General features: G+C 38.1%; 2 protein-coding genes across 4 annotated transcripts; both read right to left on the bottom strand.

The window, feature by feature from the left end:
• Window positions 1-4958: 4958 nt before the first annotated feature.
• On the bottom strand, window positions 4959-5357 carry LOC122651096. The gene has a single exon (XM_043844428.1). The coding sequence runs from the start codon at window positions 5355-5357 to the stop codon at window positions 4959-4961; it is 399 nt and encodes a 132-aa protein (XP_043700363.1).
• Window positions 5358-12877: 7520 nt separating this feature from the next.
• Window positions 12878-20400, bottom strand: LOC122652805 (cytochrome b-c1 complex subunit 7-2, mitochondrial). 3 transcript variants are annotated; one of them, XM_043846664.1, is made up of 4 exons: window positions 20195-20400; window positions 19936-20093; window positions 18515-18566; window positions 12878-12907 (listed from the first exon to the last, which is right to left on the bottom strand). In XM_043846664.1, exons 1-4 carry the CDS (start codon window positions 20289-20291, stop codon window positions 12885-12887), a joined length of 330 nt encoding a protein of 109 aa, XP_043702599.1. In that variant the 5' UTR covers window positions 20292-20400; the 3' UTR covers window positions 12878-12884. The 3 variants fall into 3 exon arrangements, with proteins under 3 accessions (XP_043702599.1, XP_043702598.1, XP_043702597.1); XM_043846663.1 differs by lacking the exon at window positions 12878-12907 and adding an exon at window positions 14338-14649 and having other exon boundaries at window positions 18514-18566; XM_043846662.1 differs by lacking the exon at window positions 12878-12907 and adding an exon at window positions 14338-14654 and having other exon boundaries at window positions 18519-18566.
• Window positions 20401-23946: the final 3546 nt, after the last annotated feature.

The raw sequence follows: 23946 nt of genomic DNA, 5'->3' as shown, positions 1-23946 counted from the left end.
CACATCCAGGTTAGATGAATCTATTCAATCATATTTGAGTTCCATGAACTAAATTCATTGACTCATGATGTGCAGCAATAGAGTTTTTCACACAAACGGCATCGGTAGATAGTATAGGATGGGTGTGTGGAAGAAGTAAAGAGCAAGAGAGGCTACTTGTGTTCTTTGGTTGATTATAGAACTAGCAGGTACGGCGGAGGTGAAGCAAGGGTAAGCATAAGCTTGTCTGCAATGAAGGCTAACTCTTTAACAACTATGTATGTATGCACCTTAGATCTTAGAGTGACCTCGTTATGGTTACTGTAATGAGAAAACTTCGTGTGAGTTGGTCTTTGCTGTGAATTTGTATGCCTTTCTTTTTCCCTTAACTTCTTGAACACCTGGAATATGATGGATCAATCATTTGCTTCATTGGTTCCAATTGTTATGTATGTCTCGAATTATTAGACCCGTTTGGATGAATGACCCACTCTGACATTTTTGGTGACGATCTGAATGGAATTTTTTTGCTGAAATCTGTGATGGTAGTGGAGGGTTTGAGTCGATACGGTTCGACCCGACTCTATCCGATGGAGGAGTATTTATATTCTTTACCCGTTTTATTGTAAAGAGAGTGAGATTTGGGATTTTCGTTTTAGGGTTTCAGGGAAAGAGCAGCAACGCCGTTTTGGGTGTTCTTGAGGGTTCTCCGTTGTAACTTTCTTCGATTTACATAGTAAAGTAGTTTCACCTTCACCCGTGGATGTAGTACACCATACTGGTGTGTGAATCACGTTAAATCTCTGTGTTGTCTTGCTTTGTTTTTGTTTTCTTTTCGTGTTTTGGTTGGTGTTTGCTCTAACACCAACGGTGACAGTTGCAGAATCAGTCATTGGGTCAGCCATTTTCGTTACTACTTTTCGAATTCGAGGGACTATTATTGTCGAATCTATAACTATTCTAATAACGTAATGTACTGGCATCCAAGCAAACGCAAACATGAGGCTGGACCGCGAGAAACCCAGAGGTTGTGAGTGAGGAATTGTTAAGCCCAAAACACAAGTCAAAAACAGCAAGAAGAGACCTGCACCGAAAAACCCAAAAGATAGCCAAGCAAGCAAGAGAATCATGGTAAGAAGTGCTGGGAAGAAGCGCTTCAAGCACTGTTCCCATTCACTTGAGGACCCAGTTCCTGACATTTCAGAATATTCCCACGCGAAGACGTCTTGATAGTCTCAACACAATCGTTTCTTCTCTTCTGCCATCCTATTATTCAAGTTTGCACTAATGAACACAGGGCAGGGATCATTTTCAAGTTTTCAACACCAAGGTCTATTTCTTCTTTGACCTCGTCTTCTATCGGTTTCTAGGAATCTCTATTTCCCGCATTGCTTTCATGACCATAATCATGCGATTTTTGAAAGGAAATGAGGTGCTAGCATACAAGAGATGCCTGTCACTTTCTTCATTGAAAAATCTTATTAAGATGCAATTTGGTGCGATGTCATACCAATGGATGCTTGTCACCTCTTCCAAGCATACGTTTTGGAAAAGATGGTGCGAAAGTGATGTCGATAATTGAAATATTTCAAAGTCACCATTATGAATCAACTCATCGTCCTCATGAACATCACCATCACATTTTTCCTATAACAATGGCTTACTGTCTCCTTTGGTATGAGTTCCTTAGAAACCTTTCTCAAAAAGGGATTGTAGAATCCAATCAAAGTGAGAAAGAGAAGTAGTTTGGATTGCAGATTTTGAACGGGAAAGGATGGTTATAAAAGCAAAACGCAAAACGCAAAAAGCAAGCACTAGCAAAGATATTTTCCACCACACCTGCCTAGAAAATCCAAATTTAAGGTCACATCACGCTGGATATGGGACACACAACAAGAAATTTTTTTGGGTTTAAAACACTTTATGGGTCAGCAATATTATATTCTAAAAATGGATTAAGAGATTTTCTATTCATCACCATCAAATGACCAAAACTCATAGATTAAGAGATTCTCTATTCACCAACAGTGAAAGAAAACTCAATTCTTGATCTATAAACTCCAAATTCCAAGATATAAAGAAAAGAACTAACATTTGAAGAAGATGGAAAATAATTCATTCGGGATTCATTTGGGAAACACAAAAACACCTCTTAGGGTGGCCCTCTTGGCTGCCTATGGACCCTCGATAGGATTTATCCTCCGAATTATTATTCTCTCCAATTTCTAAAGTTCGGCAGTGCGACAGTGCAACAGTGCTAGGTGAAGATACCGACATCTGGTAGGTCAGACATCCAATGGTTCGAACTCAATATAGTCAATAAGCTCGAACCATTGGATGGCCGAATTACCACGTATCGACATCTCCACCTAACACTATCGAGCTTTGGGAAATTAGAGAAAATACATTTTCTTTGAAACCCCACTCCCCCAAAAAAAAAAAAAAATCGAATTCTTTTAACCTTGAAAAAGCTGACCCACACTTGTTGTTTGAATCAATCCTAGCATTTTATATTAAGTAAAGTATATGCGCATCAAATGTGAACAATTTAGGAATTTTATTTTCAACTCATTTTATTATAGTTCATATTAAATAGCATTCTTGCACGGTTGCTACATCTATTATTAATTAAATAAATCATGAAATTTTCGATCTTAATGTGGCATTATTTGTAGTGCAAGTATCATGTTAAAGATCTATAAAATTTATTATATTAAAATGCATAAAACAATGGGAAAAAAAATATGGATACTTAGAATATAGAATATTTCAAATTTTGTTTTTGATTAAAACCCTATTTTAAAAAAGGAAGATATCTTGTTTCGATCTTGAATAGGTCGGATCTAGACCGTTCATTAAGTGGAGATGCAACTAGACCCATATCATCTAACGGCCCATCACCAATTCGACTTTAAACCCTAAATCGTTAGGTTCCATATAAAATCGGCCGAGTTGGATCAGTCAAAATCAGGAACAGATTTCGCAAATTCCGATCCAACTGTTCTGATCCCAATTCTTGAAACTTTGGGTTGGTTACATTATTTTTCCCCATCAATTCTATTTAAAATCATACATGCTTGACCCAAAAAATAATTTTAATAAAAATAAAAAATAAACTTAAAGGATTAAAGAAATAACAAAATTCTTAACATACCCACATATCCGATACCTCCTCCCTCTCTAGTAGGGGTGTCAATTAATCCGGTTTTGGATTATCAGTGCGGTTCCTTAACGGTTCTAGTCCTAAGGGATTAGGACCAGAACTAGACCAATAAGCTAATTGGTTTCAAACTTGAGATCCAGGACCATTAACTAATGGGTGGGTCTGTTCCGGTTCCTAAACGGTGCCAAACAGTCCAATCAAAATTAAAAAATAAAAATTCCCTAACACATGCTACATATATTTAATAATATTATACTAAGACACTAATTTCAATCACATGAGATATGCTTCATTTTTTCTTTCTCAAAGCACATGTTTATATTACCTGTTGTTTTGGATTAATTAATAAGTAGGAACACCACCAATCTCATAAGTTAGGATTATTTTAAGGTATGTTCTTAAATTAGTATTCCCAAATGGATCTTAAAAATTTACAGTCAAATCTTTGGTAAAATAGCATATGAGACAAGTGATACCAGCCAAAATTAAAAAATTAAAAAATAAAGGGTTTGATTTTAGCTCTCATGCACTTGAGTCTTAAGAATTAAGGTTCGGATGTGAATTTATTCTGGTTTTACCAGTTCTATCGGTTTCTAATTGATAGCTCTTGAACCGGACCAATAAGCTATTAGGTGGATCGATTTCGATTCCTAGTAGACCGATTTCTATCCAAAATTGACACCCCTATTCTCTAGTATGGTAACGGTTTCAGTTGGTATTGATATGAATCAAACAATTTTAAGAACCATCATCTTCACTGGTCCCCTTAGCTCCTAGCCCCAATCCGGCCTTACTTAAAACTAGAAAAATCCAATTCTGACCCGCCCTCAAGTTCGGACCGGGCCGAATTGATCCTGATTGACCCTAATAATGAGAAAGGGAAATGCAAAGGCTAGCCTGGCTGGGAAGAAAAATAAGAAAGAAGTAAGAAGAAGAAAAGAGAAGAACATGAGGAAGAATAAATACAAGAAAGGAGAAGAAGAAAAAAAGAATAACATGAAAGATGAAGAAGAAAACAGATTCGAGTTGGGCTAAATCAGGCTCAGTCTCAGGCCTCAATCCTGGCCTGGCCCTGCCGGACTTGGATTCAAGGCTAGAAAATCTAAATCCCAACCTACCATCAAGACAAAGATATCTCAATCTCAACCCAGGCTCTGTTCAGGCTCTGGGCGGGCTTTGTCAGGGCCAAACTTGCACCCCTTTACATCCGTACTGTTCTGTGTTGCGATCATGTCATGGTTTTAGAGCACGGTATGGACAATACGCAAAATCGATATGATACCAATATAGTATAAGCCTGGATCAGCTGCATCGGAAAAAATTATCCTTGAAATTCCTTTAAAAAATGAGTTTTCTGATCATTTTACCCTTTATCCGTATTGTATTATCGATCAATACATATAACAATACAGACAATACGATACCGATACTTCGAACCATGAATCATGACATCCTGTATTCCGATGCAGGCCGATCCGTATTTGTATTATATAGATTTTGAAATTTTGAAAATGACATATACCTAAAAAAAATAGCAAACTCCCACTGTCAAGTTAAAGTTTTAGATTATAATATTGTATCCGATCATTATCATCATCGTCATCACTTTAAACAGACACGAATAAAATAAAAAAATAAAAAAAAAAGAGTTGGAATTTGGAAGATACAAACTTCTCCAAGCAAGTAAAGTCGACAGATTTGCAGGAACAAAAGAAAATCCTACCTTTCACCCTGATAGAGTCATACTAAAGTACTAAACCCTACATCACCGGAAAAACTAAAACCACCGGGACCGGGAACCAGGACGGTGGTGCCGCTACTGAGAGGGTCGGATCGGAAAGTCCGAAGCGAGGCGAGACGCTATTGCAGAGTGGTACATGATATCGTGGAAAGTTTCGGTCTCCACGGTCATCAACCGAAGCTGTTTCGCCTTCTCCTCGGTGAAGCAACCGGGAGCAAATCGCGATCTAGACCCCACCGCTCTCTCGGACTCGGACACAGATCCGTCCTTGGTGTTTGCAGAGCCAGAGAGATCGTTACAGTTGTTGTTTTTGCCGTCAATGTAGTCAGGACTGGAGCCCCAGCCAAAGAGAGGGGTCCACCAGTTGGCGGAAGAGACTTTCCGGCTATTGTTGTCAGGTTTTTTTTGACCGGAAAAAGCCGATGCTCGGATTCCGGTTGGCCGGAAGGAAAGGAGAGTGGTAGAAGTCGCCATTCGAAGGAAAGTAGAGAGGTGTTGAGTTTGGGGGCTTGGGATCTAAAATCGGACTTTTGAGTGGGAGGGAAGGGAGGGTGGGTGGTTTTATTACAGTTTTTAAAGGGTAGAAAGTAGAAACGGATAAGATTGCACAGGTGGAGGTTGTAACAGAACGTGTCCCCACGTCTTCAACGCCCATCGTTTTGCTTCTTTTACCGTCTATTCTCGGTTTTCAAGCTTTTTTTAAGGGTTTTTTTTTTTGGTAAACAGCTTTTTTTAAGGTTAAGTGGATAAGACCCCAGAGATACCATTTATTGGCCCAATTGCCCAAAGTACCCTTGTGTCTTTCCTTCCTTCCCTGCGCAGAAATGCAGAATAGGACCGGCCGTTCACGTGAGATCTGTGTGAGTCGGTCGATTCAGTCTATTTTTAATCATTTTTTACTAATTTTTTTACATTGGAAAAAGGTTGTAGAGAGAGTTCTCCATAAGGCAGCGTGGCCCGTGCGCCAGGAGCCAATAGGAGCACATCTGCACATGGTGGCATTAATAGGATGCCTTTCTTATGCGAGTCGGGGCAGGTAATCGGTATCCCCACTTTTTTTGTGTCTGGGCACAGCAGTCATGTTCTTTTTTCCTATAAAGAATGGATCGAATACAAATCAGATATCTCTTGATCACTAGTTTCAGATGCAAATCAATCTTTTAATTTTATATTATTAGTTGATATTTATTTTGATCAAATAGATTTTGTTTTGGATTATTTGAATTTGAATTCGAATTCGAATCCGAATACCCCTGAAAGAATACATATGTGAATCGAATTCGAATTTTAACTATCTATTTATAAGTTCTAAAAGGTTAGGACCAGAACCAGACTAATAAGTTAATCGGTCCCAAACTTGAGAGCTAGGACCATTAACCAATAGATGAACTGGTTTCGGTTCCTAATTGGTTTCAAACAATTCAAATTTTTTTTTAAAAAATTTTGTAACAGATGCTACATACATTCGACAACAACTCATGTCGTTTCCTATGCTACATATATTCAATAATATTATAATAAGATCAATTTCAATCACATAAGATATGTAAATCACCATCAATTTTTTTCTCAAACCAAGAAACTAGTCCATATTACGGTTTGTTTTATATTCAATTAATAAGTAGGCACACCACCACCCTCCTAAATTAAGATTATTTTAATTTTTAAGGCATTGTTTTAAGTTAGCATTCCCAAATGGATCGACCTTTAAATTAACAGTCGATTCTTGAGTAAAATAGTATATTGGACAAGAGGTGAACAAGAGGTACCAGTCAAAATTGAAAGAGTAAAAAAAATAAAGAGCTTGACCTTAGTTATCATAAACTTAAGTCTTAAGAATTATATAATATAAAGGGTTAGGTCGTGGATTTGTATCGGTTCCAATAATTCTTAATTGGTCTATTGGATCTAGAACCGTTGGGGACCACTAACTTAATCAACAGATCCAGAACTAGACCAATATATAACTTAATCGGTAGATCTATAATCGGACCAATAAGCTATTGGGTGGGGCGGTTCTGGTTAAAATTTGACACCTTTACTCCACCGCCACCAGGCCACCACCTACAACATCCCCTCCCTTTCCCATTCTCACTCTCCCCTTTCTTACCCCCGCCCTACCCTACAACCACCCCCTCCCAATGGGAAGTTGTAGGTTGCAACTTGCCCCTAGCTCAACCCCTCCATCTACAAGCCCTACCCCACCCCACCCCACACCCTCCTCAACCCCCATGCGATCCCCCCACCCTCTATTGCAACCCGACACCCCCACCCCCTACTATTCCCTGTGTGCACATCCTCACCCACATCGTCGACCCAACCTTCTGCCCCATCCCCACCTGCCTCTACATCTCTCCCCACCCCTATTGTTGGCGAAGCCTTATTTTGGCCAGAAAGTGTGGTTGAGATCTTCGGAGGGCTTTTTCGACCTCGAAACGACCTTGGAATGGCGAAAAATGGTGAAAATCCCTGCTAGAGGTTGGGAGTTGTGTTGGGCTCATCAAGATCTTCAAAATGAGTACTTTTGAGCCATATGTTATCTTTTGGTCCGACCCTATTTTTTTGGTAATTTTGGGCTAGGGGCAATTTTATACTTTTTGGGGTTAGGGCTTCCCTATATAATGTTCTTCTCTCTTTGAGATGGGGTTAAGAGGGTTTGTAACATTTTCAAAAAAATAGTGAAATATATTCTATTGCTCGGCTGTGGATGTAGCTTCCCACCTTGGAGGTGAACCACGTAAATCTCTGTGTTGTGCGTTGTGTGTGCTTTCTCTATTCCATTTTTCTTCTGCAAATCGTCATTCTGGACGTTGTTTTTCTTAACGACCCCACCATTTGCTATTCCTCCACTCGGATCCATCAATCCCGCAGGTCCTCTCTCCCCTCTGCGCAAGCTGGTTGCACCCGTAGGCAACATGCCCACGGACCTGTGGTTGTATGCCAGCGTGGGCTTTGGTGTCCTCATTGTCATTGCTCAATGGGTCTTTAGACCTGTAAAGATTAATGTTTAAAAGAAAAGTTAAAATTCTGTTTAATGGGTGGTGGGTCTTTTGGGGAAGACGAAAAAGAAGATGAAGAAGGTTCGATCAGTGAAATATTGAGGCTACATTTGGTTGCAAAAGGAATTAGAGGGAAAGGAAATAAAATTTTCAAACCTAAAAAATAAATTTTTGTAATCATTACCCCATGTGATTGTATAAACTACTTAAATTTATAATCATATTTAATAATGATACATTTTACATGTAATTTTTATTTTACATTTTAGAACAAAAGAGAATTAGATACAAAATAAAGTGAAATTTAATAACCAAATATAGAATGATTTGGAGTTAGTGATATAGTCACATAGGGAGTTAATTACAAAAGTTTCTTTTTTAAGTATGAAAATTTCACTTTCCTTCCCATTAATTTCTCTTACAACCAAACGAAGCCTGAGGTAAGATTACTATTTTGAGGAAAGATTTGCATTCTTTCTTTTTATTTTGAGATTGTTAAAGGATTCTAATATAATCTGGTCCTATTTGTGATTGCCAATGGGTGGAAATGGGTATGAGAGGGGCAAACTTGAAAATATGTGCAGTTGGTATAGGATTAAACCTCACATGGAACCCCCAAACGTTGCTTTTAAATCCTGAGGTATCAGAAACATATTTTTATTGTACCTCCGATGTAATTTATCCGTTTTTACAAATGCTTTCGTCGGTCCTCCACTAGTGCAGGGGTTACACGACCAAATACTGATCTCTTTCTCTTTAAATAATTTCATATTGATTATTAAAATTTATTTATTTGTTTTAGTAGAAGGATCGAGTTTTTTCCATCTCCCATGAAGAACGGAGAATTTATTCAATTGTAGAATCTAGTGCTTGGATGCGAATCTCAAAATAGTGATAAGAGTAGTTTCAATATTCGTAGGAGGTAAGCCATTATTGCATTTCAATGGTAGAATTCCTTACCCATGAGGTTATGATGGAAAAAACACCTTTCCCTCTATCAAATTTATTTTTTTAGTTTTGACAATTCAATAAATAGCAATATTTATATGAGAAGAACACTTCTTGGTTGCATGGCTACTATGCTTGCGATTGGAGTAATGGCAACACATGCTTGAGCATCGATCAATAGGGGTAAGATGATCTTTTCAGGAACCCATTTGTGAGGGTGTAGGACAACGCGACGAAGCAGTTCTTACTTTTGAGGATTAGAATAGCTTTTACATAGTAATAAAAATAAGGAGAATAGTTTTTTGTGAGGGAATGCGCCGCCCATGCCCAGAGATAGTGGGGTGTTAAGTAATCACCCCACCCCCAATGAAAGATAGAAATCCCACCTCAAAGATGCCTTTATGTCACTCTCATTGGTTCCACACATGCATAAGGTTCACGCTCCACCACAGAGAATAGTCTCCCCAAAAATTAAAATAAAAAAAAAAAAAAGGGCAATGACTCACTTTGTTTTTTTTTTTTTGGGTAATAAAAAATAGCTCACTTAGAAAGACGACCTTTTTTTTACCAAAGAAAAAAGAAAGAAAGAACTTCTTACATTACCCTAATATTTGCCACTTGGCATATGAAGAGAGGCCTTCTTACATCATCCTGGTTGTCATCCTTTATAAAATCGTGTGGGTCCTTGGATGGGCATAGAAGGAAGGAACTCCGTCATCCTTTTTTGTCTAAACATAATAGAAAGGCATTTTTTTTTGGTGAATGCCTGAATGCGAAGGAAGGTTAGTTTAGTCAAAAAAAAAACAAAATCTCCATATTTTAACTTTCTTTTTCTCATTTCACTTTGACGGAGAGAAAGGGGATGTTTTTGGGTGTGAGAGGAGCGCACCGCACAGTCGCACACGTTTTCGTGTAGAAGGTTTTGGAGCGATGCATGCATGCATGAACAATGCATGAAGAATTAAAAGTACCTAACAAAACGACACGTGTCACTATCTGGCCCTTGTCCAATATGTGACAAGTGGACACATGGGAGTGTGGACTGTTTAATAAGAGCCGATTTCCACGCTTTAAACCAAAGAGGCAAAGGGCCAGCAAGTTTCCTTGCCCTAAAAGCAAATAAGGAAACGAAAGAAACCCTAATAATGTCACAATCCATGATTCCATATGGACGATCACAGATAGATGAATGAACCTTCCTTAGTTTCTTCCTTTTGAATCACGACAATGTGATCGGTGGTCCCCATGCATTTGCGTATCCACCCTGACTTTAACGTTTGGAGAGGGTTTTTTTTGTCGGTGTTTCATTTCCACTATGGATTGTCCGATTGATCGATCAATTCCTTTTCAACGGATTAGATGCAAAGCTCATTTGAGTGTATGTATGGCCCACACTTCCGTTGAACGGTCTTGATTTAATGAACCAAAACAGATACAGCAACAGCAGGCAAGGCAGCAGCCCCGAATGACGGTGGAGAGTGGAGAAGTTGCTTTCACTTTTATTGCCTAATTGCTTACACGTATCCGTCCACGTCACAGAGGAAAATATTTACAAATGATTGGGAAGAAAAGAATAAAGCACCAAAAAGATTCTAGATCCTCGGTAATAGGTGTAAAAGCCGATTTTGGTCGGACCTAATTGATTCCCATAAATTCAACACCGGTTTCTATTAGTTGGGTCTTTTTTTTTTGTCCATAATCGGGCTCAAGGTAATTGGGATAATCGACTTATAATCGGAATTTTAAATGAGTTAATTGATTAATTGGATCATAAAAGGTCCTTTAAACGTGTTTAAAATATTAAATTAGGTTAATTAGGCTCAATCAGGCTAAAATGCTTCATTATTGCTCGGCCATAGTATTCAGTCGGTCCCGATCAGATGGCCATCAAACCACTACCTTGCATTAGGATCGTCCGATTTTTTAATCGATTGGTGCTTGAGCTCAACACATTTAGTAATCAGTCACGTTGGTCTCAGGCTTCAATTGGTTGGTACAAGTCGAGCGACTGTTGGACCATTAATCTATGTTCCCCATTATTTTCATTGGTTTTTCAAACGAAAATAAAATAGGATAATTATCCGTACAACAAAGGGATGTGACGTTTTCAAAAATCACAAGACAAATATGAATCATCTAATATAATGGTTTGATGTGTCATTAAAAGTTCGTTTCATGGATGAGTCGCATGTGGAAAGCTTCGGGGTCGGTTCAAATGAAGCGATGCTTGATTTCAGTTCATAGAAGCCTTTGGAACCAAGGGTGACTAGCCCAATATCCTATAGGATATAAAGCCTACACCTGACACATCAATGACTGCTCAAATAGATTAAACAACAAAGCCGGTGAGGTGCAAAAGAAGTCGTGGATGTTTTCCCGAGTTATTGTAGTAGCATAAATCCTAGAGACTTAGACTTGATGTTAGGTGGATTAAAATTAGGGATGTAAACGGATCGAATTCGGTCGGATAGTGGCATTATCATATTCGTATCCGATTATATTCGGATGGATTCGGATAATTTTTGGATAGTGATATTTTGAATACAGGTTCTCCTAAATGGATATGAATACGGATCGAATACGATTTTTGGACTATTCGTTGACATATTTACCGTTTTTATGATGAGGGTTAGGGTTGAGACTTGAGAGTTCAGTAACTACCCTTTCTTCTACTCTTCTTAGTCTTTTATTCTCTTACGTTTTTTACTTTTGATTTTTTAATAGATATGTTATTCTATGTATCACATTGCATAAAACAATATATATAAACCAATAGCAAATCTAGAAAAAGAATCACATTATCTTAACTTATAAATTTATAAAAATAAGATAACAAAATCCAGTAAGGTAACTTAAAAGGATAGACAAACACAGAGTTATATTTTAGATAATTTATTATCGTCGAACTACTAAACGAATCGGATATTAATCGGTCGGATAGGGGGATTATCATATTCGTATCCGATTAGTTTCGGACGGATTCGGATTCTCCTAAACGAATACGAACGCGGATCGAATACGGATTTACGAATATCCATTTACATCCCTAATTAAAATGTAGAATTGAATCTCATGCATATCGGTTCATATGTTGATGTGTATGCTTGTATGGTTTACTTTCACTCATTGGGCTCAATGGAGCTCACCTTTGTGGAATTTCCCTTTTTAGATGATTTTGTAGGTAAAGATATTCCTGTGCTGAAAGTTGAGGATGTTCCTGAACACGAGGGGCATGATCCTTCTTGTGTGTGCGACTACTGCACGACTTAGTGATATGGCCTAGGGGGCTTGTTTCTTTTTTTTGTTGTTATAGTTACTCCTTGTGTAACTAAACATTTCTGTAGTCTAATTGTAAAGTCTAAGTAACAATCTTTATGTAATTAAACTACGAGTATTGTTTAGACTGTGATATAAACTTGTTAATATGTTATTAGATTTTGCTTTTAGCTGCATTGATTTTTCTGTATTGTGATGATTGGTGAGTTGGAGTACTGTGTTAGCGATCCTGATAGTTGTTGGGGTGCCAGTTGGTGTACAGTCACACTGAATTCTGCTAGGGGATGGGTTAGGGGTGTGACGTATCGGATCTTGTAAATGGCAACATGCCCAGTTTGCTAGCCCAACTCGACCATATCAAGAGGAAATAACTTCTGACCTAAAAATAAATAAAAATCAAACCTACTTGTTTATAATTAATTTTCTTATCTAAGTAAATCTAAGAAATTGTCCTAAATTATTTAACTTTTGACTTTTCAACAAATCTTAGAAACTTTATTTCAACATCTGACAAAGGGAACTAGTCACCCAAAACTCGAAGTAACACCGAATATGTGTTATTAAATTGTTTTTTTTATTTTTTATTATCAATATAGACCTTATAGTTGAGATTTTTTTTTAGTAAATAAACAACGATAATCCATCAAGAATCACCAGTAGGGTCCTACCGCAATAAGCAGACCTCGCAAAAAACAGAGGAAGCATCCTATCGGACAGTTAAAAGAGCTTCCGGAGACATGGCCAACTCGGTTTAGATTACTTTGTGACCTACTGTCTCTCATGTATCTTTGCCTTCTTTCTCTTCTATCATTGCCCTATCTTACTTAAAGGATTAAGTTTCCCTCCACCCATAAAGGCACCCACCAATCACCATCCTAGGGTTCAATCCCCTCCCGATACCCTTTCCCACCCCACAGTGAATTGGATCATGGGTGGAGGAAAACTGTGTCCTACTTATTCTAGAATTCACTCTTTTGAAAAATTTAATGTTAAAAATATGAAAAACAGCCACCAGATCCATCCCTCAAAGACACTTTGCACACATGGCAAGTTTCACCCCAATTAAATTTGACCAATTGCTAAAGTCACGTATAAAAAAAACATGACTACAGAGTACTAAGAAATTGATCTATTTCATAAAATTTGAGTTTGAAAAATGCAATTCCAGACCATCCCTCAGTATCCACAGGTCAGAATTGGCAGAAAATGCTTGATGCCCTGCTTGATTCAAGCCGGGCAACCGTGCACGGTCTTGTTCCTCCTCTCATATTAGGCCGTCAAAATGACAAACCCCGCATTTACAGTTTTACACATTGTAACCATTCCCTCTCTCATTTTGGCCATGCATGAAAACCTTTCCAAAAAAATATATAATCTTTTGTTCCAAGTGGACAGAAATAGATGACCTACTATCAAAACCTCTCCAAACAATTAGACCTAGAGAAACTTTCGCTTATTGTTAAGCATTGGAACAAATTTGTGGAACTTCAACATCTTATCAAGTCCAGTGGCACGACAAGGAGTTAACATGTCAAAGGAAGTCAAAGCAATGCCTAATCACCACTTACCTGATGCAGACATCGGTGGAGGAAAACACTCCCTAGTTAATCATCCGCTAGAGTCAAACTGGAAGAAATCGCTTATTGATAAGCAGTGCTAAACATGAATCGCCCTTCCTTAAGTCACAAATACCTCGGGTTCAAGGTCTGGAACCGAAACATTATTAGGACGTTGGTGGTATGCTAAGCTAAGTGCTATTAATTTGACTCGATAAACCTGGCTTCCCTCTATGCGGTGCTCCTCGCTCTGTTGCCCCATCTCTGTAACTGGTTTTCGAACCAAGAAAAAAGAGTGATAAACAAACTATGTCATTCAAAACTCAGAAAATGAAAGCCAAATGACCCCATATTTTGCCAAACACGTTCTTGTTTTTCTCCTCGGGCAAACGGTTAAGGTGTTATAAGTGAGACAGAACCTGGTGGATCTGCAATCCTACAGGAAAATCATCAAAGCCTGGGAATGGGCAACGGTCATAAACAACAGTGACTAATATCATTTATCTCATGATCACACGGGAAGGGGAGTTCCCCTATAACTAGTATCCCACCCGAGAGCTCTCAAAAAGTGTTTCATTTGAATAGTGTGGTCAATATACCATGCATATCCAAAACCCAATAACGTTTCAGCGACTAACACAACAATGACTGCTCAAATAGATTAAACAGCAAAGGTAACAAATGCCTGATGTACATTATTAGTAGTAGAAAGCCTATCAAGATACGTAAATAATGACAAGCAAACCACGTCTGACAAACACCAAAGGAATTAAACAAAAACCCATAAGTTCTCTTCAGAGATGAATTAAGACGAACAAATTTCCAAATTTCTTAGCTTGCAGAGTCCTCCACTGAAGTTTCTATCAGAAATATTATCCTTATTGCCTTGGGTATTCTGATCAACAGCTGGAACACACATACAATTAAGGGATGGTGCGCTGATAGAGAGGTAATGCTCCCAATGCTTCACGTTCTTCTCTCTCTCTCTTCACCTGCAAAGTTGGAAATAAAACATATTTCATCTCAATTGTCAATAGTTGCCATTTTGCGCTTAGGAAAAAAAATCTTGACAATTCATTTCAAGTGATTAGATTAGCCCATTTTTGTATAACCCAATGCCAGATAAATTGAAAAGAGTGAGCTTTTTCCAAAAAGGTTACTTGTATCATGGACAGGTCAGTACTGCTCACTGCAGGCTCAACAAACATTTTTTTAGGTCAGGCACCAGAACATTGAAATGTTTCAAACAAATATGTCCTATAAATCAAGCATCACACTCTTCACTTATGAGTGCAGATGGAGGTCTAGTACAATTGGAAGCTTCATACCATCATGGCAGCAATATTTACAAAAAATGGAAGAAAAAGGGATAATAAATATGGAAGCAGCAGTTGCCACTGAATATTGATTGCAACCAAGGACAATAAATTTTGCATTCGGACTTATTCAATTTAAATGATAATATACCAATATCTTCCAGAAATTTTTTTTCTATGGAAAACCAAAAGCTAATCTATGTAACCTAGAAGACCATGATTATGGAAGAATTAAACATAAAATGGCAATGCCAATCTCTTTCCATGGATTTGTATGTAAAATATAAGAGTGGCTGAGATATGATGCAAAGGACTTGAGTAAGATAAATAGTTTCAGAGGTGAAAGCATAACCATATGGAGGTCTTCCCACCTTGGAATGAAAAATACTCAGAAGGATTTATATCAGGAAAGGGTTTTGCAGATGGACCAAACGGTTGACATCCCAATGACTTGAGGTATGTAAGGGATGACATGTCCATCTGATCATTGAATAGTCAGAGGACCCTTTGGATTAATCTGGATGAACCCTAATTTTGCCAAGTGACACCTAGATGATTCGCTACATATCTACATGTCATGTATTTAAAGGATTCCATGACATGGTTCATATCTTAGCCCCAGCTACATAGATCTGAACATATAAAATAGATAACAATAATATAATCAACAGTCTCCACCCTCCCCCCCCCCCCCCAAAAAAAAAAAAAAAAAAGAAAAAGAAAAAGAAAAAAGAGCTAACAGTGATTGTAAATATCTCATGACTGAGCAGGTTAAGACTTCAGGCAGGCAGCATAGCTTCTAATATATAATAATATATAAATGAAAATTTAGTACATAATGCACTAGAATAGACTGAGAACTGCAATGTAGCATAATTCACCGTAGAATAACTGAACATATCTGAAGAATAAGCACTAAGAAATTCTGATACTATACAAATTACATTGGTAGCCTCTACTTGCATCCTAGCCTGTCTGAGAGCTAGATTTGTCTCAATTGTTTCTCTTTCCTTCAGCTTTACTCAAGTTACCTTCAACTATCTCAAGAGTTCACTGAACTTCTTGCAGATCAATGTCACTACCCCCTTCCGCATCATTTAATAAATGGTATTCTCATTACAAAAGTAGTTCTAATCTAGGGTCAGATGAATGAATCGCCAGGAGCTCGTATGAGAGTTGGTTTAACTTCCATAACTATGGCAGAGCATTTTCGGAATATTAATAAACAAGATATCTATTTATCGACAATATCTTCTGTTTCCCGAAGTGTCCGCTTTATTAGGCAGATGAGGTTTTCGCACTTGAAGAAAAAAACCCGGGGCTTATCACAAATCATTGGTCTGGTACTGGATGCAGCCTCCCCCCCACCCTCGGGAGGCGGGCAAGATGCCTAGTATTTACTGCTAGCCTATGGGCTAGAGCCTAACAGGGAATACTTGCATAGACATTATGCAAGTGTTCATGTCATTGCGGCATCTTTTTTCTTGAAATCTGACGGTGAACCAATAACACCATTTGTGCTAGAAATATCATTATGATACGTAAGTACCACAAGCATATGATTCTCGTACAGTATTATGAGCTCAAAAGTGAGAAGTCCAATCTGGGTAGTCCTAGATAGGTAGGAGGTCTACTAGGAGCCAAACAACAGGATCAAATAACAAAAGGGGTTGCTGGTTCGAATGGACAGCACTAGGATTTAGGTCAATTCCTAGGGTTAGGGTTGGATATTGGGAAAGGGGTTTATAGAGTATTAATGGGCAGGTCTAGGGGGTCAATATGGTATAAAAATAATAGGATTTGGGAAGGTTTTAAAATTCTGCAGTTTTGGACAGAATTGTGTTGCAGGTTTTGGGTTTTAATGGAGTGAAGGAATGGAGGGGATAAAGTGGATTAGGTCTAAGTAGAAGAAGCTTTAAAATAAAAACAGATTCAAACTCACTATATTGCCGGAACAATGGCAGCAGCTTGATGACTTGAGAGAACCTCCCGATCTTCACAATGCAAGGAGTCGCAGGAGTCCACCCACCCTATCCACCTTGAGATCCACAAGGATATACACTCACAAAGAGCAGCAGCAATGGCAGCAAGCATAAAGCTAATTTTTATTAATCAAATTCGTATCTAATGCTGGCCTCACTTACAAACTTATATAGAAGACTCAAAAATAGACTTAGACACTAAAAAGGAATGGCCTAACCTTATCCCTAACCTATTAGGTAACTTAAACCAACTAGGAAACTAAAATACTAAAAGAAATAGACTCAAAACATGGCTGGACTTATAGAGTCCTAATCCAGCCCAACTTACATCACATGACCACTTAAGTTGTCACATGACCACTTAACCAAGTCACCTGATCACTTAAATTGAACCAATTGGATGCAACCAATTTGAACCGGTTCAATTAAAAAACATAAAAATAAACTAAGTATTGGGCTAATCCCGTATGCAACCTATGTACCCCTAGTTTAGGCTCATTAAAGTGGCCTAATACATAGAAAACTCTTGGGAACAAAGGCCCAACATGTATGTAACTCAACCCTAGACTTATTCCCAATGAAACAAGCCCTATTTGGTGGTGAATCTGCATCACTACTACTGCTTTTATTTTAAGTATATTTGAAATCTATATCAAGATGGCCATATTTCTAAAGCTTCATACATGATGTTCATCCCGACACAGTATAAACTTCATTAATTCATTAGTCATGTTCATGAAAAATTTTCATTTTTAATGTCAGAATAACCACTAAACCTGAATAACTGCTCAAGCATACTGTTTTCCCCTGAAAAATGTGAAGACCATATAGAGTAACGAAAGTGTAAGGAAGGAAAGGCCCTTTCAAGAGGACATATTAGAACCCAGAAAAATGACCAGCAAATGGAGGGTGGTCTACGATCGAGCAGCATTGGGTCAAACTCTTCTTTGGTGTCAGGGTAACAGGGTGTCATGACATCCAAATATATGATTTACCAATCTATCTGCTCTGACATTTTCTTATCTATACATTAGGAAAACAAGAAAATGAGAAAAGGAAAAGGAAATTTCTTGAAGGGAGGCAATTGATTCCTAATCCTTATTTTCATGACTCTCCACTGCAACTAAAATGGGCATTTTCTGACAAAATTTAAAGCACTACTTTCTTGCAAATTCATTGATTCTGTGACTCCTTTTTCTTGTACTTCTGATATCTTATGTTTTCATTTCCTATGTAATGCAAGAAAGAATCTCTACGTTACGTTACTCTCCATTGCTTGGTCCTCAAGAGCCACTGCAGTAGATAACACCTCTCCATGAATGATCCTCAAATAAGTGTGGTTCACATGTAAAGTAATGTATATTTGTCTTAAATGACGGATAGTCGGATACAGAAACAAAGTATTAAATGGCAAAGTTTGCCTCATAATCAACTTTTAGGCAAGGAAAAATAAATCCATAGCAACAGATAATACAGTTCACACCTCAAAACCCAGGGGAAAAAAAGGCAATTATTTAAAAAAGGGCACAAGTAAAATATCATTTTAAGGACCACTTACAAGAGCCAGCATATCTTGAAGATAGTACCTAAATGGTGTCTGAACTGCCTGAAAAGAATGAAAATACACAAGTTAAGATATACAGGAACTGCATATTAAGCCTTTTATGAAGAATTTTTAACTTTCTAGTGAGATAATTAGATAAACAATAACAAAACGGGCAACCCCGGTTATCAGGGCATAGATAATGTGGTATACCAGATTCAGTAGGCAATTTCATTGCAGCAAGATGCTCGTAGGTGAATAAGAATAAGAACATGGCTACTTATCAGCAAGAGTAAATTGTTCAAATTCTAATTAGTAAACAGTGGGTTATTGTTGACCACGTTAGGACATCGGAAATCAAAAGGTGCACAAATTCATTGTTGGATTGCTAATTGCAACCCATACTCATGCTTCAGATGCACAGAGATGCAGCATATGACTCTCTCTCCCCTCTTCTATGATAACAGGTTTCATACAACAACATAAAAGCAAAGCAGTACAATAGAGTGTATAAGACTTCAGAATACATACACATGTATGTTCATTACCAAAAAAATATTCCTTATGGAAGGGTGGAGTTATTCTTCCAGATTATCAATGTTTAGCCTCTTAAAAATTCTTTTATGTTCAGCTCAACCAAATGTAATGAATACATGGTATTTCGTAAAAATTTAAAAAACTAAGGGATCTAAAATTTACGTAAATCAATTATAAACTCAACGAAACAAAAGTTAGATATGTACAGCAAGGTAGCAAAATTTCAAAAAGTAGTGGATATTTCGTTGGGTCTTAGTTTAGATCTATTATATGTTATAGTTAGTTTCATACACTGAAAATAGAGAATAGTTGCATACTAAAGAACATAGAGGCGTTGCTGTTCCATGGAAAATCCTAAGAAAACATAATTCCCTCTCCCCACCACCTCTCAATCAACAAATCAAAATTAGCATGACTCGAGAGGAAAGTGCAACAAGCTTGGTGCTAGAATCGGAATGTGATGGTAATGAAGATGCCCTCTGTACGGCTTCGAATCCAGAAGGGTACATATAAAATCACTCTTCCTTACAAGGCTCACCTGACATGTTTGAATAGCATATAACGGGCTCTCTATTGAAATCCATTGTAACCCCAAGAAGAATAAATCCACGGACCAACCTTCGTCCCCCAAAATCCAAAAAAAAAAAATGTAACCTTGACATTATTTTGTAGTATTTTTTTATTCCAAAGTTGCATTCTTAACAAAGGGATTGCTCATCTCATCGATACGACAACTAATACTGAATCGAACGATATGAAACAACAAATTAACAAAAGAATAACAAGATTCCACACCGAACAATCGAATCCGAAAACATTTCGATAAAGAGGAAGCTAAAATATTAGAAGACGGAAAAAGCAAAGAGATCCAAAGAAATAAAAAGGCTAATAGAACCTGCATATCTTCAGGAAGGTACTCGTGTTTCATGGAGAGATCAAGGGCGCGCTTGAGGCGGGCGTTCCTCGCGTCGACAACTTCACGAGGAAGGCGTGCCAGTGCTTCCTTGATGTCCAGATCGTGCAGCGGATCATACAGATCGTCGTATCGGAGCCCTATAAGATCCAAAAGAACATCGATTCAACCACGACAGAAAATCTAAGAAATGAGAAAACAAAGGAGATTGTGACGAACGAGACGATGAATAAAACCCCACCGTATTTCCTAAGACGACTAGAAACCGTTTTCATGTGTAGTGCAGCGAACCAATTCTTCCTTGGATTTAAGAGAGATTGCACCAGTGACGACGCCATGGCTGCAAAACTCCTCTACAGAGAAAACCCTTTCCCCTTCTATCGATCTCTTTCTCACCCGCCGCTCGCTCTCGGTTTGCCTATATCTGTCTCTCTCGCCACTTCTCTGGAAGAAATTTGGAGATAAAAAAATTTCTCCTTTCATTTCGGGGAACATCGCTACCGATCAGGACCGTTCGATCTTGGGCCGTAAGCCACATGGGCTATGGTAAGGAATGCGTCAAGGCTGTACATAGTCCAGGCCCAGCCCAGCCCAAGTTGGTGCACATCGGGAATCCATGGGTTTGTGCTGGCAATGATTCAATCTGGTTTGAATGGTCTTATTTATGATGGAAATGGTTTCTTAATACAGTAAACCTTTTTGTGCCATGTGGAAAGCTGATGTTGTAATTCCAACCATTGGATTGATATAGGCATGTCATGGATTGACCACATGATTGGCATCTTTCGACTCAGATTAATGTAGCCCCACCCCCTGTCTTTACTATTTTCCCATAATACCCATCCTCCAGGGCATGACACTGCACACTATCTGTGTAGGAAACCCTCTCCCAATAATTTATTCATGTAATATGCAGACATAGTTTCAACTAATAATGCTTAAGTGATCACTAGTTCACTACTACTCCTTGATGTGCATATAACAATGATAAGCTATTGGTTATACAATTTTAGGGATTTCTAGGGTTACCTTGATTCTAATTTGGAGTAAAAAGAGATGGGTTCAAGAAGAGAGGTGAAAGGGCGTACCTAATGCACAAGGCTCTCGCCACTGCAAGGTTTGGGGAGGGTCATAATATACGCAGCCTTATCCCTGCTTTCGTAAAGAGTCTGTTTCCATACTCGAACCTGTGACCACTTGGTCACAATGGAGCAACCTTGCTGTTGCACCAAGGCCCACCCTCGGGGATCAGTAAGAGAGGTGATCTTACTTAACTTCTATTGAGAGGCCCAATTTTTTTCTGGAAGCCCATGTGGTAACCATATTTTAGCAAATGTACTGGGTTGATGAGGCCCATAAAAATTACAACCCTAGGGTACTCTGAGTGGCCTTATGTGTCTTCAACTTAGGGGCTATTGACTACAAAGGATATCTTCATGTTGCCCACATCCTCCTCTGACCTACAGGATTGGAGTTGAGTAATTTTATGTCCATATGGGCTCAGGGTCGATTTGGATCCTGACTGAACCAGGTGAGCTGGGCTCAGGCTTACCTTGGGCCAGCTCAAGCCTGGTCGTTTACAGTCCAAGTTTCAAATACCCATTGAAAGAGAAAATGGAAAATGATAAAAGAGAGTTCCCGACCTACCCAAGCCCACCTTGCGTGGCCTAAACCCAGTTGAACCAGAATTGGGCCGAACATTTCTGGGTTTTTTGTGTTCCTTTGCAATGTCAAGTTGTTGATAAACCAATTCAGATTAAGGGTGTCAATTTAGCATCGGAACCGAAAATCAAAATCGGACCAAAATTTTCATTTTGGTTTTAGATTGAAATCTGTATGTTTGAATCGAATCGAATAAAGTATAACTTGAACCGAATCAAATCAAAATGAACTTATATCATATTAAACCCTACAATCGTGTGTCTTTGTTGAGTTGCATAAAAAGAGATGAAAGATATCAGATTTGACATTGTGGGATTGTATCTTCCTGAATTTATAATTTCCTTGCCAACTTTATTTGTTTCAGCAGGTTATTTCCATCTAAACCAAATTTGAACTGAATTTCCAAGATCGTATATGAACCGAATAAAACCGAGTAAAATCGAACCAATTCGATTCGGTTTTGAAATTATGAATAGTGTTCTGTATTTGGTTTGGTTTGTATCTAAATTAAACCAAACCAAGACTTGAATTGAACCAGTTGATGTCCTTCATTTAGATTATATTGGGGATTTCAATGGCAATGGTTTTAGGTCATCAAATACCAACCTTGTTTTTCAGACTATTTAGGATGGGAATTCAAAAGACAAGGATCTTGGAGGATAGTGGTTCAATCATAGTTCAAGGAATTGGCCCCAACTCGATATCGATTGCGGTTGATTTGACTCGACCAATACAGTGTACTCTTCTATGGTTCAAGCAATTTCTTCTGGATCGAAAGACAGATCTGTTGCTGATTCTGATTACTTGAACCATGGTTTCAATAAAGTTTGTTTCAAACTTGGATCGGAATCTGCTGAATCCTTATTAGACCCGACCATGCATACTGAGTTCGAACAAGTTAGGCCAAATTAGGGTGAGCCTGGCTAATTCTACGACGATTTGCATCAAAATCAAATCAGATCAGGGGAAACGCTTCTTGGCATGGTGATGGTTGTCAATGCAGTATAGCATTGGCCTAAGTCCAGGGAGAGATCGCTATTTCGACTCTCCCTCCCATCAGATGGATAAACATCCTGTTATTCCCTCTCCCCACCCTCTGGCCGCCCTTCATTGACTTGGACCTCAACCACTAGTGGTCTATGGGCCCTCGATAAGATCTGACACTTCCCCCCCTCCCCAAAACAAAAAAAAAAAAAACTGTGATGGTAAAATTATTTTGATTTAGACATATCTAAATTGTTACTTCTTAATTGCATTTGTAAATGATTCTTTATGATATTAGGTGCATTGCACCCCGACATCTCTTTTGACATTTGGATTTGTGTTTGAACTGATTAGAATGGTGCTTTGTATCATAATGTTTCCCCATTAAATACTCTGGTCCATTTTTCATCCACTTCTATGGATGTTTGGGATGTTTAGAAAAGAACTCTAATGACTCACCCCCAACCCCAAAAGAGAAACATGATGTGATGGTGGAAGTTAAAGAGTTATAATCTCACAACCGTTGGTTTTCCACTTAATGGCTATGTTTGTATGCGAACAAAAGATTAAAAAAATTAAAAAATTTAAATTTGAGGAGAGAAATATACACATAAATTAATCTTTGCATCATCATGATTTTTATCTCATTATGTTCTCTCATCCCTTTTCTTATCTTTTCTTGGCATTCAAACATAACCTTAAAGTTTTGGGTTGAAGCCTCAAACTTAGTATCAAAACCCAAGTTCCTTTGTTATATTGGGAATTAAGAGTTATAATCACAAATCGTTTTTTTTTTTTAAGAGAGGGGGGGGGATAGGGAGGGGGGAAGATACCAGCCAAGAGACTTGAACTCGAGACCTCTTGGTGAGCATGGGCATGAAGCGCACCACAGCTCACCAATTACGCTAGGCAGCTATTGGTATCACACATCGATTTGTTTAGGTCCATGATGCCTTCATATACTTCAAGTGCTAACTTCACTTAATACCTTAGATTTTAGATTTTACCGTCCAACGTCGCTTTATCCATATTCCACAGTGATTTGACAATATGGTTGGATTACGTGAAGAGTCAATATCATCATTCATGCTCGTCCCTATTGTTGAAGGTCTAAAATGTACTTCCTCAGTCAAATCAGAGCATTGGACAAAGATATTCTCTCTTCACTATGGACTAAGAGAAACTAGATCAAAAAAATCAAAACTTTCTTGGGGCAGTGTTGGACTGTAGAGGGGTTATTAAAAATCCACTCAACATTGTTTCACTTTGTAAGAAATATAATATAATAGGCAATAATATAAGACTTATCTATATTGTATGACAGCTTTTATGTCACCAAAATTTCCT

The sequence above is a fragment of the Telopea speciosissima genome, chromosome 2 (assembly GCF_018873765.1).
Source record: "Telopea speciosissima isolate NSW1024214 ecotype Mountain lineage chromosome 2, Tspe_v1, whole genome shotgun sequence".
Lineage (NCBI taxonomy): Eukaryota > Viridiplantae > Streptophyta > Magnoliopsida > Proteales > Proteaceae > Telopea > Telopea speciosissima.
This window is presented reverse-complemented; position numbering and strand designations above follow the sequence as displayed.

Bases quoted from the DNA above. Each gene is read 5' to 3' on its own strand.
- LOC122651096 (XM_043844428.1), bottom strand. From the start codon at position 5,357: ATGGCGACTTCTACCACTCTCCTTTCCTTCCGGCCAACCGGAATCCGA.
- LOC122652805 (XM_043846663.1), bottom strand. From the start codon at position 20,291: ATGGCGTCGTCACTGGTGCAATCTCTCTTAAATCCAAGGAAGAATTGG. The intron at 18,567-19,935 runs GTTCTATTAGCC...CATTCTTTTCAG, and splicing joins ACCTTCCTGAAGATATGCAG to GCAGTTCAGACACCATTTAG. The intron at 14,650-18,513 runs TGGTCCTTAAAA...TTTGCAGGTGAA, and splicing joins GATATGCTGGCTCTTGTAAG to GAGAGAGAGAGAAGAACGTG.